Raw genomic sequence first — 14,436 nt, 5'->3', positions numbered from 1 at the left:
AATCGTAGGGGACTGAGTTTTATCTAAACATGCTGTAGATGCTTTCTAAATTAGGACCTCAGCTTTCAGCTACAGGTCCATGTGCAAACAAATATGTACAAATAGTTTGTATATTTAAAAATGTATTGCAAAATGTGGTACGTTAATAATCTGTTGAATTGATAGTTCACATAAAAATGAACACCAATAGATGATCATTTTCATTTTTGGCTGAACTGTCCTTTTTACTTTTTTATATCGTCCTGGGACCCAGGAATAGACTTTTAGTATATTTTAGTGAATTTCTCTGACAACATGCATGTCAGTTTTAAGTCTAGGTGTCCTGTAAAGAGCACATTCAGGGCTTTTCAGAGATGCCAAGAACGACTGAAATTGGCTGCTTTTCAACTCGGCATTAACATGCGACCTGTATCTGGATGTTGTCCACATACGCATTGGAAAGACGAGTGTAAACGCGCATGTTATCCGATGAACATGTCCTGGTTCGGTGGTAGTCGATGAGGCATTGTGATCGTATCTTAGTATAATGTAAAAACCCAATCCAGCACCGCGTCTGCATTTACAGGTTGACGTCACACGAAACCCCACCCACTGTCATTATTTCCCTTCCTGAAAGTTGCAGAACCATTCATTCTCTGTAAAGAACGTGCATTTTTCCACCACCGCTGGCTACGATCTCGAATCCATATATTTCTTTGTAGCGTTTCCATTGTGGCATCTTTGCAACCTCATCCTCATCCTCATTTTGCGAGATTTGTAAAATCTCCCGTGAGTGAAAATGCTTTTAAAAGAAAACCCACCACTTCAAATCGACTTTGCACCGTGGCCATCCTCTGCAGACCAAAGAGAGATCCTATCAGTTATCCAGATCTACAGAAGCCACTTGCTTTGTTGACAAGTGTAAACGTGCCATGTCCTGATTGACTGATACGATCAGCTTGATCAGATCACGGTGATCGCATGTTAATGCCAAGTGTGAACGCAGCCATTCATTTAGTGATCAAATCTATCTCACTCAAATCTCCTTTGTAAATATATTTTGTAATTATCATTTAAATCTCATTTTAAGAGGTTTGTCATAAATCAACTTCTCAAGAAAATGTTTGACTTTCTGTTATGATACAGGGCATTGATTTCTTACATGTCCACTGTAGAGGACACCAGGACTTAAAGCATGTTCATCAGGCATTTTGGGAGACACAAGTGAATAGGGAAAGAAATTACACATCAAGAGATATTATTATGAAAATGTTGCCAATTATTACACTTCTTTTTTTTACATTACAAGTTGCCCCAAGAACACAAATATATGCAGTGTATAGATGCATTGCATTGAATGGGACTTCCATTTATGGCCATTTTATCCACATAATGCATAAAGTAAAATGGTATATCAATTCATTTTGTTATATCTTTCATAACATAGTTGAGAATCATCTTTATATCACATCATAAAACCTAAAAAAAAAATCCCATTGTTTTTGCCTATACATGTAATTTCATGTCTTTTTTATTTTTTAAACAACTGAGTCCTGGGGCCTCATTTATAAAACTTTGCGTAGGATTTGCGTCCGAAGTGGAAATATTCGGATTTATAAAACAGTGCGCACGCACATCCTACGCAGTTTTCCCTTAATAAATCACAATCAATTCTAAATGTAGCGCAGCTTTTGCGGCTTCATGTCACGCCCATAGTTGCCCATAAATAGTCTGTGAAACGCCCACAAGTTAATATTTATCGATTGCGAAATCATGGCAAATACAGAGAGGAAATCAAAAAAACGTAACTTCACTCAATGTGAAGTAGAAATTATCGTTGGCGTGGTGGAAAAGAGGAGAAAAATATTTTTTGGAGGGCACAGTGTGGGCATTACTAATGCCAAAAAGGCACTTGAGTGGCAAAAGGTTGCAGACGCCGTAAATGCTGTAGCATCACAACCTCGGACCGTGGCCGAAAAAAAAAAAGAAATGATCGGACATCAAAGTCGAGGCAAAAAAGCGTCTAGCGCTCCATCGCCAGAGTGTGTCTGCCACGGGTGGGGGAACCGGGACACCGGAGCTGACCCCTCTTGATGAGAGACTGGCGGCAATTATTGGGGAATCCCTATTAATCCCTATCCCTATTATCTACGTGGAAATGGGATATAGTTCAGTGCAAATGTAATTTCTTGCAGCTTTCTGAATGGTTGAGACATACGTCATATGTTATTTTTATCGAAAATAAAACAAACTAAAGGCATTTGCATGAATACCATGATTCCGGAGCTGATGAAGAAATTTTTACTATGAAAACAACTTTCCCCAGTGGACAATTAATACATCTATCTATCTATTTATCTATATATCTCCCTAATTATCTATCTATCTGTCTATCTAATTGCATCTATATCTGCTCCGCCAGACGGACACATTGACGAGAATATCAGTTTTGTACATTATTTCGTTCTGTTTACCATATTATTTATGAGGATGAATTGCATAACATGCCAATATTGTTGCAGAACATATTTCACGTTTTTTTTTTTTTTTTGCATTTCTGTTGTGATTTTCGTTTGATTTTGTTTGTTTTACACTGCAGATCGATCAAACGGGTGTTTGTGTAGGCTGTTAATTGTAATTCTTGCTTTGTGAAGTCTTCAAGTTATTTATGAGAGGCAGTATTGCCATTTCTTTTACACAACGGTCTGCAGTTTCACACACTTTCACGTGTTTCTTCCATCTGCCGACGGTGTCGCCATTTCTCATTTCACCCGTTTTTGTGCGTACGCCTGGGTCAGAGCTTGCGTGAAGGACCGCACATTTTCCCGTCAAGTTTGCTTTTTATAAATACCAATTATTGCGTATAGAGTGGCGTACGCCTTCTTTTGTGCGTACGCAACGTTTATAAATGAGGCCCCAGGTGTCCACTACAGAGGACATAGCATAACATATTATGAATAAAATATATTTTTAATTTTTTCAATTTTTTTCCATGTCTACATTGTTTAGAGCATAAGAAACAAACTACAAAATTAAAAAATAATAATAATAAATTATATATATATATATATATATATATATATATATATATATATATATATATATATATATATATATTATATATTATATTAATTATATTATATTATATTAATTATATTATATTAGTTCTCAGGAGGATATGGCGTTTTATCGATAAAATGTTTTGCTTTTTTATTTGGGAGTCCCTGTGATGGTCCAAGGTCCTGATGGGGCTCCAGTTGCCTTTGTAAAGGTGGAAACCCCCTGTTTTAGGGATTCACTTAACTGCAGTTCCGCTGGTTGCCGATAAGTGGCGACATGTGCTCAAAGCATAGGCATTGCCCTTCAAATATTGTTTTGCCCGTGCATTCAATAAAACTAAACAAACTGGGAAACATTTTGTAAAAATCAGTATTTGAAAAAAATACTTTTCCCTACAAGGACCATGCAAATGACATAAAATGGAGAAGAACTGATTATTTCTGCCTGCTTTCTGCGGTAATAGATGCTGAGTAATATAAATGGGCTGTTAAGAGCTGTTGGTGCCTTGAGAATTTTGATGGAAATAACATCAACTCGCTCCAACCGGATTGTCTAATAAGGCAAGTCGCGTTTGAATAAATTATCCAGAGCGAGTCGGAAGAGCTTCAAAAGGGGCGTCGCTGCATAGATTATTTAAATGCTCTTGCTCTTCGCCAATGGCGTGCTGAGCAGCGCTGGTGTAAAATAAATTATGCAAATAGCCCAGGCTGCAGATATTCACCAGCGCAGAGATGAGCTGACCTTGGAGTTTCTTTGTGCTGCGGCACTGGATGTACGGTCTCTTGATAAAGCGAGCTTTTCTGCTGGGGAGTCACGGCACAATATTCCTGCAAACGTACACAAAGGATGTAATGCTCAAAACGCTGTAGGAAGGACACGCGCTCGCTTCCCTGCCCGATTTCATATGGACGCAATAGCATGAATTCTCCATGCTATTCCGTGGCGATGGATCTTGGTGTTTGTCAGCTTAGAAATTTCTCAATATCTTTTCTCTCGTCGTTGTTGGGGACCGAGACTTCGTCCGTCAAGCTCGACAATAGGTAAAATGTCAGACTTGTTATGCTCGTAATAAAGGCTAAAGCTCGTGCAATGTGTATTGTGCAAAAATAGAGCGGTGAAAATGAAAATATACGCGGTGCTGTTGTGTGGTATTCGGCTCATTGGTATCACAGCTGAGCGTTTTTATTGCTGTTTTTTTGCTTGGGTCGGGTGAAAACCCTAAGCTGTAAGCGGCTTGCCTGCTGTTTCAGTTCACTCACGGTCTGAAAGATGGTGCTGAAGGCAGCATTAAATATATGTCTTTCTGAACAAATACACTGAATACAGCAGCGCTGTAAAACAGAAAACATTAGTATGTGTAATATGACATTACCTTGAAAACGACGATTTTCGAAATGTTATGTGTTTAGGGTGATGTTGTTTTGCTGTTGCCATAGTTTCTCGTGTGTTGGTGGTGTATTTAAGCCGTGAAGTAACGATTCTCTCTCTTTCTTCCCACAGCTCTTCGGGTGCCAGTGTTGTGGCCATAGACAACAAAATTGAACAAGCGATGGTAAGTCATTTTCATCACTTTTCTCATCATTAATATTGCATATTTAAATAGATATTGTGTTTAGATGCTGTAATCAGTGTGTCGAGTTGCTTCAGTGGAATGAATTATGTAATCCTTATCAAATGATTGTTGCTCTGTCATTTTGACAGCGTCGTTTCAGTGTAAATCATTTCATTGTTTTGAACATGGTAACGTTAAGCTTTTTCGCTCAAGTCCAGGGTAAGTTTGAACTTAAAAAAAAGGAAAGAAAACGAGTGAAGTGTTCGGTGTTTGTTTGCTGACTTGCCTGGGGCTTTGCCTGCGTGCTCACGCGATCTGTGCGCCTTGTTACTGTTGCTAGGCAAACCCCAAAGCTTTTACACCTAGTTAAAAATATCTCGGCCTCTGATTGGTCTGACGCGGTGTGGGACGGCCATTTTGTTGGTTTGGTGACGCCAAGCAGCGGCATAAAGGGAGGGAGGTGGGTAGCGAGTAGGATGCAGCTTTTCAAGGCTTTTATTCCAAACCCTCCTGACTGTGAACGCAGCACCTCAGAGGACAGTTGTGTTTCCACACAACAATATGATACATGTAATAAAATGAAGGTGTGAATGAACACAGGTGTTTTTGTTTGAATAAATACGATTTGAGAATAACTCTTTGTTGTCCACTTTCAGGATCTTGTGAAGAGTCACTTGATGTATGCTGTTCGTGAGGAGGTGGAGGTGTTGAAAGAACAGATTAAAGAACTGATTGAGAGAAATTCTCAACTGGAGCAAGAAAACAACCTGCTGAAGAACCTGGCCAGTCCGGAGCAGCTTGCACAGTTCCAGGCGCAAGTTCAGACCGGCTCGCCACCGGCGTCGTCCACGCAGGGAGCGCAGCCGCCCGCCCCGCCGGCCCAACTGGCAGCACAAAACTCTGGACCTTCGGCGTAGCACAGAATGAAAGTTCCTGTTGAGGACGACGGATCGGATCGAAACCACAAAGGAAACGGACTGAAGCTTATGAACAAACATGCCTCGCTCACATGTTAGACTGATGAAATTTGCACACCTTTCAAAACTTGACAAATGTCGTACTGAGGTGATTTATACACCCGTGACAATCCAGTTGGCTGAGGTTGGGACGTTGCCAAAATCCACAGAATGTGATTTGTCAGGTGGAAGAAAACAATCGGAGAGGACATGATATAAAGAATCAATGTGCCTGTGTCTAAAGTTGGTTTTCAGTCAAGGCTGTTTTCCATGTCTCCCTTACCTTTGTAGTGTAAATGCTGACGGCGGTCTTTTTAGACTGCGAGCTTCTAATAAAGCAAGCACTTTTATGGTGACGAATGTGACGAAACTTTGAAGGTCTGCCAATCTGTGCCCCAGCTGGCATGGGGAAGGTGGACGCATCGATGACTTCCAATTGCGTTGGCGTAATCATGATACTCTTTTGAATGAAGAAAACCAGGAGGCATGATGCTTAAAATCTGCATTCGCTCTCTGCGCAGTGAGAATGACGGATGAGACGCAAGCTGAATTTCGAGGTGGACAGGCTGTATATTATTGTATGATTAGTGTAAGTATTTTGTAAAATAGCGATGGTATGTGAAGCGGTTAAAGAGACACTATATAGGTTGTACATATTTAAAGGGTAGCGAGGTAGTTGGCTCACCCAGGAGATGACATCCTTTTTTTTTTTTGCTTTTTTTTTTTATGCTTTAAAGCAGGATCAGTCTTACGATATTTATCTGATAAAATGGAAGAAACTACTCATCTAACACCTGCTGTACACTACTTTGTTCACTTGAGATGATTTTGAAGTATTACAACCATGTGATTTCTGTTTTCAGTTTGGACAGTGAAGTATTCTGGATCAATCTTTTAACTTACAGTTACTCTTGACTATCATATAGCTGACATGGGTTTGCATTGTGTACAACTTGTATGCTTATGTTCTGTGCATGTTCTCAAACCAGGAGATAAGTTGTAAAAAAAATACTGTAATTGCACTTGCCAGTTGCACATCACAACTCTCAATAAAGTCATGTTTGTGAACGCCGTTGAGAAAAATCCTTGAGATGCTTTAGCTTATGTGACGTGCCAGACTAAAAATGCTAGGGTTTATCATAGTACAGGGACATGATTTTATATACTACATATTTATATTCGCTGCTTTTTTTCTCAGTTCAGATGTTAGTTGGCCAAACAGCTGTAGTCAAGTCGTAAATCTAATGTCATTTTCACTGGAAGATCGCGTTATATTTTGGTTAAAAGTTGAGATGACAAAAAAAAGGTAATAACAAAACATGCATAGATTAATCGTGTATGACTAAAACGTGTTTAGAAAATGCCGATTTCATAGTAAATATAAAATTGCATTATTTTGTTGGCCTTCATAGTACGGTGCATAATGTAATCTTAAACTGTAACATCATGGCACAAGCATCTAAACAAGTCCCTCTTTATGACGCGTGAAAAATCAAAACAATTGAATTTAAAATAATTCCTCTTTCGTTTATCCATGTTTTCTTAAGGACTTCAAAGCTAGATAGTAAATCTCTCAAGTTACACGTTTTGAAATCCAGGTCCCATTCAAGGGATGGTTCACCCAAAAATGAAAATTGTCATTTACTCACCCTCATGTTGTTCCAAACCTGTATGAGTTTCTGTTGAACACAAAAGAAGATATTTAGAAAAATGTCGGTAACCAGAAAGTTGACGGCACCCATTGACTTCCGTAGCATTTTTTTGGGGTGCCATCTACTTTCTGGTTCCCAACAATCTTTAAAACATATTTTGTGTTCAACAGAAGAAAGAAACTCCGGTTTGGAACAACTTGAGAGTGAAAAAGTAGACATTTTTGGATGAACTATCCCTTTCACAAACATCCCTGATCCAGTGGGGTTGTCTGTAGTCTGTACAGTAATGTGCTGGGTGCTAATTTTACATGACAAATGTAATTTTTTTACATAATCAACTGTAACATTCACGAATGTTTACATTTGAAAATGAACTGCTTTTGAATCAGCAAACCGTATATGAGGCATTATCCAAATGTGTTTGACGTTTATTTGAAAAAGGCTCACGCAAACACGGTTAAATAGAGAAATAGATCATGGAAATCATCAATCACAAATAAATATGACAAACATGATAAGATGCGTCAACAACAACGATGGTTCTGTAGAAAAGCATGTGTTCCCTTCCTCCAGGGACACTGTAAACATGTGTGACAATGTCATGTAGTATTGTACACTAGATCCAGCTCAAGCATACAACCCTCTGACCCACAAAGAGCCGGATTCCGACCTTCCAGTCTTCCTTCAGATCGTATCCAATCACCCACAAAATCTCATTCAGATATGGGGCAGGGTATGTGAAGAACGCCGGGACTCACATTCCCATTCGGATACTTTGAATAATCTGAAAAATGGCTGAAAACGGGAAAGAAAAATGACAGAATCAGTTTATTAAACAAGCAGGACTCAGCACATTTAAACTACAAAAATGCAAACTTTGATATTACCTGATCCACAAACAACAAATACAAAGAGTGCCAAAAGCCATGGCCCCACCGGATATTTCTCCTCCTGCGGTCGCTGAAACAAGATTCAAGATTCAAGAGTTTTGGACCAGTGAAAGTCAAGTGTTTCATAAACAAAAAAAATGTATATTTCATAAACAAAGCTCAATATGGTCTGGAATTTCGGCAGATGCATCTGTTTACACATGACACAAATGTCTACATAATGTCACAGTAACGAAAAGAAAACAAACACCTGAAGACTTTTTCCTAGGTTGCGTTTGTCCATACAATTATTTTTGTGCGTCAAGATCTGCTATAGCCATTTTAGTCATTTATCTTTATATAAAGGGATTGGACAATGAAACCGAAACACCTGGTTTATTAGTATGGGGTAGGGCCTCCACTTGGGAAATACAAGTCCTTCACAGTGACCAGAGGGATTTTTTCCTGGCAGAACACTGGCAGGTCACTGTGACGCTAGTGGAGCAAAACATTTCCTGGCTCACTCCTCCAAAATACCCTAAAGTGGCTCACAAATATTTCGATCTGGTGACTGTGCAGGCCATGGGAGAAGTTCAACTTCACTTTCATGTTCATCAAAGCATTCTGTCACAAGTCTTGCTGTGTAATACACCTCGACCCCTTCAGGGTACAATCTTTGAACCATGGTCAAGCACAGTATAGGGAATGCCTTGATATTGCAGCCCAAACCATGACTGATCCACCAACATGCTTCATTCTGAGCAGAAACAGTCCCAGGGCCAGTTGTTCAAAACGTTTAATCTGGATTTGGAAATCCCATGTTTTGCTTTCCAGGATCTTACTTTTGTGCCGGTTTTTCAAAGCAAAATTGGATTTGGATCACCCATATACAGATACACACTTTTTCAGATAACCAAATCTTGATTGCTAGTGCTCTACGGAGCCCCTATAGGGAAATGGTAATGGAAAAAATATGAGATGCATGGGGGGAAAAATGTAATGCTTTTGCGAAACTGTTCGCTCGTGAAGAACTTTCGACTGGGTCATCTCTTATGAGTATACAGTTTACAAACAGTGATAAAAAACACCTTAAATGAAATATATATATTTTTGGTTTGATATTTACAGCTGTTTGGGGATTATTTATGGTGCCAAAATCTCTTTTTTACTTTTCTGTTGGCTACCAAAAGCCTTAATGTCTACTTCTATTTTTTTGACACAAATTACTTGACTAATAACATGACGCAAATGTTGTATTTTTTGACCAATTTTAAGGTTTTATTCCTGAAATCCACCCTTCTGCTTGGATCAGTATAATCCAGTATAATGTTTTTTTTTTTTTTTTTTTATGTATCCCAATTTTACTAAAAAGTTTTGAACAACACAAACTGATGATTTGATCCAGATCAAAACCAAGATTGGATTTTGTGATCTAATCTGATTTCAGAATCATTTTTTCTTTTTCTTTTGAATAATCCATTTTCAAGATTTAATCCAATCCGCTCAGATTACTTTTGAACAACTGGCCCCAGGTGTTAAGCCTCTTTGGGGCTTCTCCACACCTTAATTCCCAGGGATGTGGGAAAAACTGAAGGTGGACTCGTCAGAGATCAATACATTTGTCACATTTTCACATTGTCTACAGCCCAAGATTTGCACTGTTGGCACCAATGAAATCGACATTTGGCATCGGCACGAGTGACCAAAGGTTTGTCTATAGCAGCCTGACCATGAATACTGACCCTGTGGAGCTCCCGACAAACAATTTTGGTGGAAACAGGAGAGTCGAGGTGCGCATTTAATTCTGCAGTGAGTTGGGCAGCTGTGGTTTTATTTTTTATTTTTTGGGAAGGGATACAATTCGGGTTAGTATCTGGACTTCTCTTTCAGAGAGCTTCCTCTTGCGTCGACAGTTACTCCTGTTGGATGTGGTTCGTCCTTCGTGGAGGTATTGCTGACATTACCCTCGATACACCACAAAGACTTCCTCAATTTGTCCTCTTTTGAACTCTGATATGTCTCGCATTATGTTGTGCGGATTGCAATATTTTATGTACAGCTGTGCTATTGCTCTGCTAACTCATCCTTCACACTCGGCTCTTACTAATGGAATGTAAAAATCAGTGAAGACCGTATATAGGCGTGAAACCTCCAACACTATTTTGGCCAGTGTTTCAGTTTCATTGTCCAACCCTTGTGTGTGTGTGTGTGTGTGTATATATAGGAACACAGAATTCAGTTATTTTGTGCTTAAACGGATACATACACGCAAAAATATAAAAATTCCAAATTCTGCAAAATCAGAACGGATCCACATAGGACATGTTGTATGTTGCTAATCACTATCGGGTATATTCCTGTCATAATGACCGAAATACTCATTCAAGGATTAGTTCACTTTTAAATAAACTTTTGCTGATAATTTACTCACCCCCATGTCATCCAAGATGTCCATGTCTTTCTTTCTGCAGTCGAAAAGAAATTAAGGTTTTGGATGAAAACAGTCCAGGGGTTTCCTCCATATAATGGACTTCAGTGGGTTCCAAACGGATCATGGTCCAAATTACTTCCGGCAAGTAAGGTCAAATTTGATTGTGGTCATAGATGTATACGTAGATGCCTCATTAGCGACTGCACGGATCAGTAGAATGAGCCATCTACTATCGATATATCTATGACCACGATCAAATTTGACCTTACTTGCCGGAAGTAATGGCGGAGCTCAGAGACAATCGCGTTTCTCCTGTTAAGAGGTAAAATAATAGCATAAATACTGGTATCGTTTAAAGCCCTTTGAAGCTGCGCTGAAACTGTCATTTGGACCTTGAACCGTTTGTAGCCCATTCAAGTCCATTATATGGAGGAAACCCCTGGACTGTTTTCATCCAAAACCTTGAGAAAGAAAGACATGGACATCTTGGATGACATGGGGGTGAGTAAATTATCAGCAAAAGTTTATTTAAAAGTGAACTAATCCTTTAACGTACTTCATATGGATCTTCATCATGCATTAACCCTTGCCACATTCTCCCAGTAAACACAACGGCAGCTTGCCATACAGGGCAAAATGATTTCATTGATGCCTATGACAGATGTTGTGACCCAGTTAAACTGCACCTTTACGAGGGAGGGTCACCAATGGTCAGATTAGTTATGTGCATCTGTCATCAGTTTGTACAACTGTGGCCATGGCAACAGCACAGGCGTCAAGGTTAACTAGATCTGGTGTGCATCATGCTCATTGACTCAATAAAGCTTATTGGGCAGATTGTGATTATGTAAAACAATAGCACGTTTACGTTGCATGCGAATTAAGGCTAATTTAAGATGATCCCCGATACTGCAAAGAATTAGGTGAAGAATTAGACTTGCACTCGCCTCATATGATGTGTGAATAAAACACCGTCGATAAAACTGATGATGGCCTCGAAATCAGTCACGATAACCCCAAATCATGCACATAAAAACGACATCCATACATAAGTGACACGAGCGTCATTCTTTTGCGTTTATACAGGCGACAATGCCAGTCTTACCAGGGTCTTCGCCACGTTCCCCCTCTGAGTGATGTTTTTACTGTGCTTCTCGTTTGCCATACGGATCCTTTGTTTTGCTACCATCTTCCGAGCCAGCGTATATGTATGAATTAAACGCTACAGTAAATCAAATATATTGCTTTATCTAGGGTGATGCTTCAGTCCCCTTCCCTGCACCTGCTCCCCTAAACCGATTTATGCGGGACGGAAGTGCGCCTCCATGCAGCCTAATAACGTCTAGAGGGACGCGCTCGCTCTTTAGCTCAGCTCCATCTCCCAGCTCCATTAAACTGCACATATTTCTATTTTTTCGTTGATATTTTTTAATCGCATGTGAATTTAAAACCTTGATTTATCACACCCTAAAGGGTTAATATGACAATACAAATAATTAATAATTATAATAATAATAGGCTAATATGGAAACTAAATAAACATGTTATTCCCTATTGGGAAATCCAGTTGAAACTGGTATTTGTTTTGGAACATCTAGCTGTTTATTAGCTGATCCAAACTGGTCATAGCGTGCAGGATAGTAGCTGGTCCAAGTTGCTCACTGGCTGGTCCAAGCTAGTTATTGGCAGGTCCAAGATGGTCACAATGGACCACGCTGGTTATAGCTGTTCCAAAATGGTTATCACCCGGTCCAAGATGATCGCTCGCTGAACCAAGCTGGTAATTAGCAGGTCCAAGGTGGTCATTTGCTGGACCAAGCTGGTCAATGCTTATCTAGGATGGTCACTAGTGGGTCCAAAATGGTTATAGGTGTTTTTAGGATAGCTGGTCCAAGAGGGTCACTATAACCTACAACCCCAAATCAGAAAAAGTTGGGACAGTATGGAAAATGCAAAAAAAAAGAAGTGATTTCTAAATTTACTTTGACTTGTATTTCATTGCAGACAATATGAACACAAAATATTTCATGTTTTGTCTGGTCAACTTCATGTCATTTGTAAATATGCATCCTTTCCTGTCATTCAGACCTGCAACACATTTCAAAAAAAGTTGGGACAGGAGCAATTTAGGGGTAGTAATGAGGTAAAATGGTTAAATAATGATGTGATTTGAAACAGGTGATGTCAACAGGTGATTGTAATTATGATTTGGTACAAAAGCAGCATCCAAGAAAGGTCTAATCCTTTAGGAGCAAAGATGGGCCGAGGATCGCCAGTTTGCCAACAAATACGTGAGAAAATTATTGAAATGTTTAAAAACAATGTTCCTCAAAGAAAGATAGGAAGAGATTTGGATATTTCACATTCAGTAGTGCATAACATAATTAAAAGATTCAAGGAATCTGGAGGAATTTCAGTGCGTAAAGGACAAGGGCGCAAGCCTAAGCTGAGCAACCGTGATCTCCGATCCCTCAGGCGGCACTGCATCAAGAATCGTCATTCATCTATAAGCGATATCACCACATGGGCTCAGGACTACTTTGGCAAACCTTTGTCAAGTACCACAATACGTAGTTACATCCACAAATGCCAGTTAAAACTGTACTGTGCCAAAAGGAAGCCCTATGTTAACAGTGTCCAGAAGCGCCGTCGACTTCTCTGGGCTCGGAGGCATCTGGGATGGACCATCACACAGTGGAAACGTGTACTGTGGTCAGATGAATCAGTATTTCAGGTATTTTTTGGGAGGAATGGACGCCGTGTGCTCCGGACCAAAGAAGAAAAGGATCATCCAGACTGTTACCAGCAACAAGTCCAAAAGCCTGGGTCTGTCATGGTATGGGGTTGTGTCAGTGCCCTTGGCAAAGGTAACTTGCACTTCTGTGAAGGCACAATTAATGCTGAAAAGTACATAGAGATTTTGGAGCATAATATGCTGCCTTCAAGAAGACATCTTTTCCAGGGACGTCCATGCATATTTCAACAAGACAATGCAAAACCACATTCTGCACACATTACAAAGTCCTGGCTGCGGAGGAAGAAGGTACGGGTACTTGACTGGCCTGCCTGCAGTCCCGACCTGTCTCCAATAGAGAATGTGTGGCGCATTTTGAAGCGCAAAATGCGACAACAAAGACCCCGTACTGTTGCCCACCTTAAGACTTGTTTGCAGGAAGAATGGGACAAAATTACACCTGAAACACTTCATCACTTTGTGTCTTCAGTCCCTAAACATCTTTTAAGCGTTATGAAAAGGAATGGCAACATTACAAAGTGGTAAATGCTTTACTGTCCCAACTTTTTTTGAAATGTGTTGCAGGTCTGAATGACAGGAAAGGATGCATATTTACAAATGACATGAAGTTGACCAGACAAAACATGAAATATTTTGTGTTCATATTGTCTGCCATGAAATACAAGTCAAAGTAAATTTAGAAATCCCTTTTTTTTTTTTTTTTCTGTTTTCCATTCTGTCCCAACTTTTTCTGATTTGGGTTGTATATAATCTAATATAGTATAACCACTATAAGGTTATAGTGACTAGGTTAGACACTATAACCTATATAACCTAATAGGTTATACACTATGCGTGAAACCTGATTTCATTAAGTTTAATGATGACAACATGTTTCAATGGTACAATAACTGGTAGCGATACTGTTTTTATTAGTGCTTGTCTGACACAAATTTCACGATTTCAATTCATAAGCTTGCGATATTGTTTTTATAATTTAGATAAATATACAGTAGCTACATGTACATTTTTCTCAAGGAAAAAAAAACTCTCAACTAATGCTGTAAACATACAGGGAGCCCTGTCAGTTGGTATTATTATTAAAGGCACAGTATGTAAGATTTTTGGATTAAAATATCCAAAAACCACTAGAACAATGTTATGTATTTTGTTGACTTGTATTACATTATCCCAAATGTTTCC

At 39.3% G+C, this 14,436-nt stretch overlaps 2 protein-coding genes across 4 annotated transcripts in view; one reads left to right on the top strand and one right to left on the bottom strand.

The window, feature by feature from the left end:
• Window positions 1-6,625, top strand: part of tsc22d1 (TSC22 domain family, member 1) — a 67,884-nt gene extending 61,259 nt beyond the window's left edge. Inside the window, exons 1-3 of one of the 3 annotated variants that reach the window (XM_079820991.1) lie at window positions 3,749-4,079; window positions 4,540-4,591; window positions 5,248-6,625. In XM_079820991.1, the coding sequence (XP_079677117.1) occupies window positions 3,958-4,079; window positions 4,540-4,591; window positions 5,248-5,508 (435 nt within the window). In that variant the 5' untranslated portion in view covers window positions 3,749-3,957 and the 3' untranslated portion in view covers window positions 5,509-6,625. Of the gene's footprint in view, window positions 1-3,748; window positions 4,080-4,539; window positions 4,592-5,247 lie in introns of those variants that run through there. The other 2 variants (XM_079820990.1, XM_079820992.1) reach the window with 2 other exon arrangements.
• A 1,328-nt stretch (window positions 6,626-7,953) lies between these two features.
• serp2 (stress-associated endoplasmic reticulum protein family member 2) lies at window positions 7,954-11,688 on the bottom strand (the record flags this gene model as incomplete). The annotated part of the gene is made up of 3 exons (XM_079820994.1): window positions 7,954-7,994; window positions 8,087-8,159; window positions 11,605-11,688. The coding sequence occupies 3 exons, from the start codon at window positions 11,686-11,688 to the stop codon at window positions 7,954-7,956; spliced, it is 198 nt and encodes a 65-aa protein (XP_079677120.1).
• Window positions 11,689-14,436: the final 2,748 nt, after the last annotated feature.

The sequence above is a fragment of the Gobio gobio genome (genome assembly GCF_949357685.1).
Source record: "Gobio gobio genome assembly, chromosome: 7".
NCBI lineage: Eukaryota > Metazoa > Chordata > Actinopteri > Cypriniformes > Gobionidae > Gobio > Gobio gobio.
Note: the sequence above shows the minus strand (reverse complement) of the source record. Positions and strands in the feature narration are given on the sequence as shown.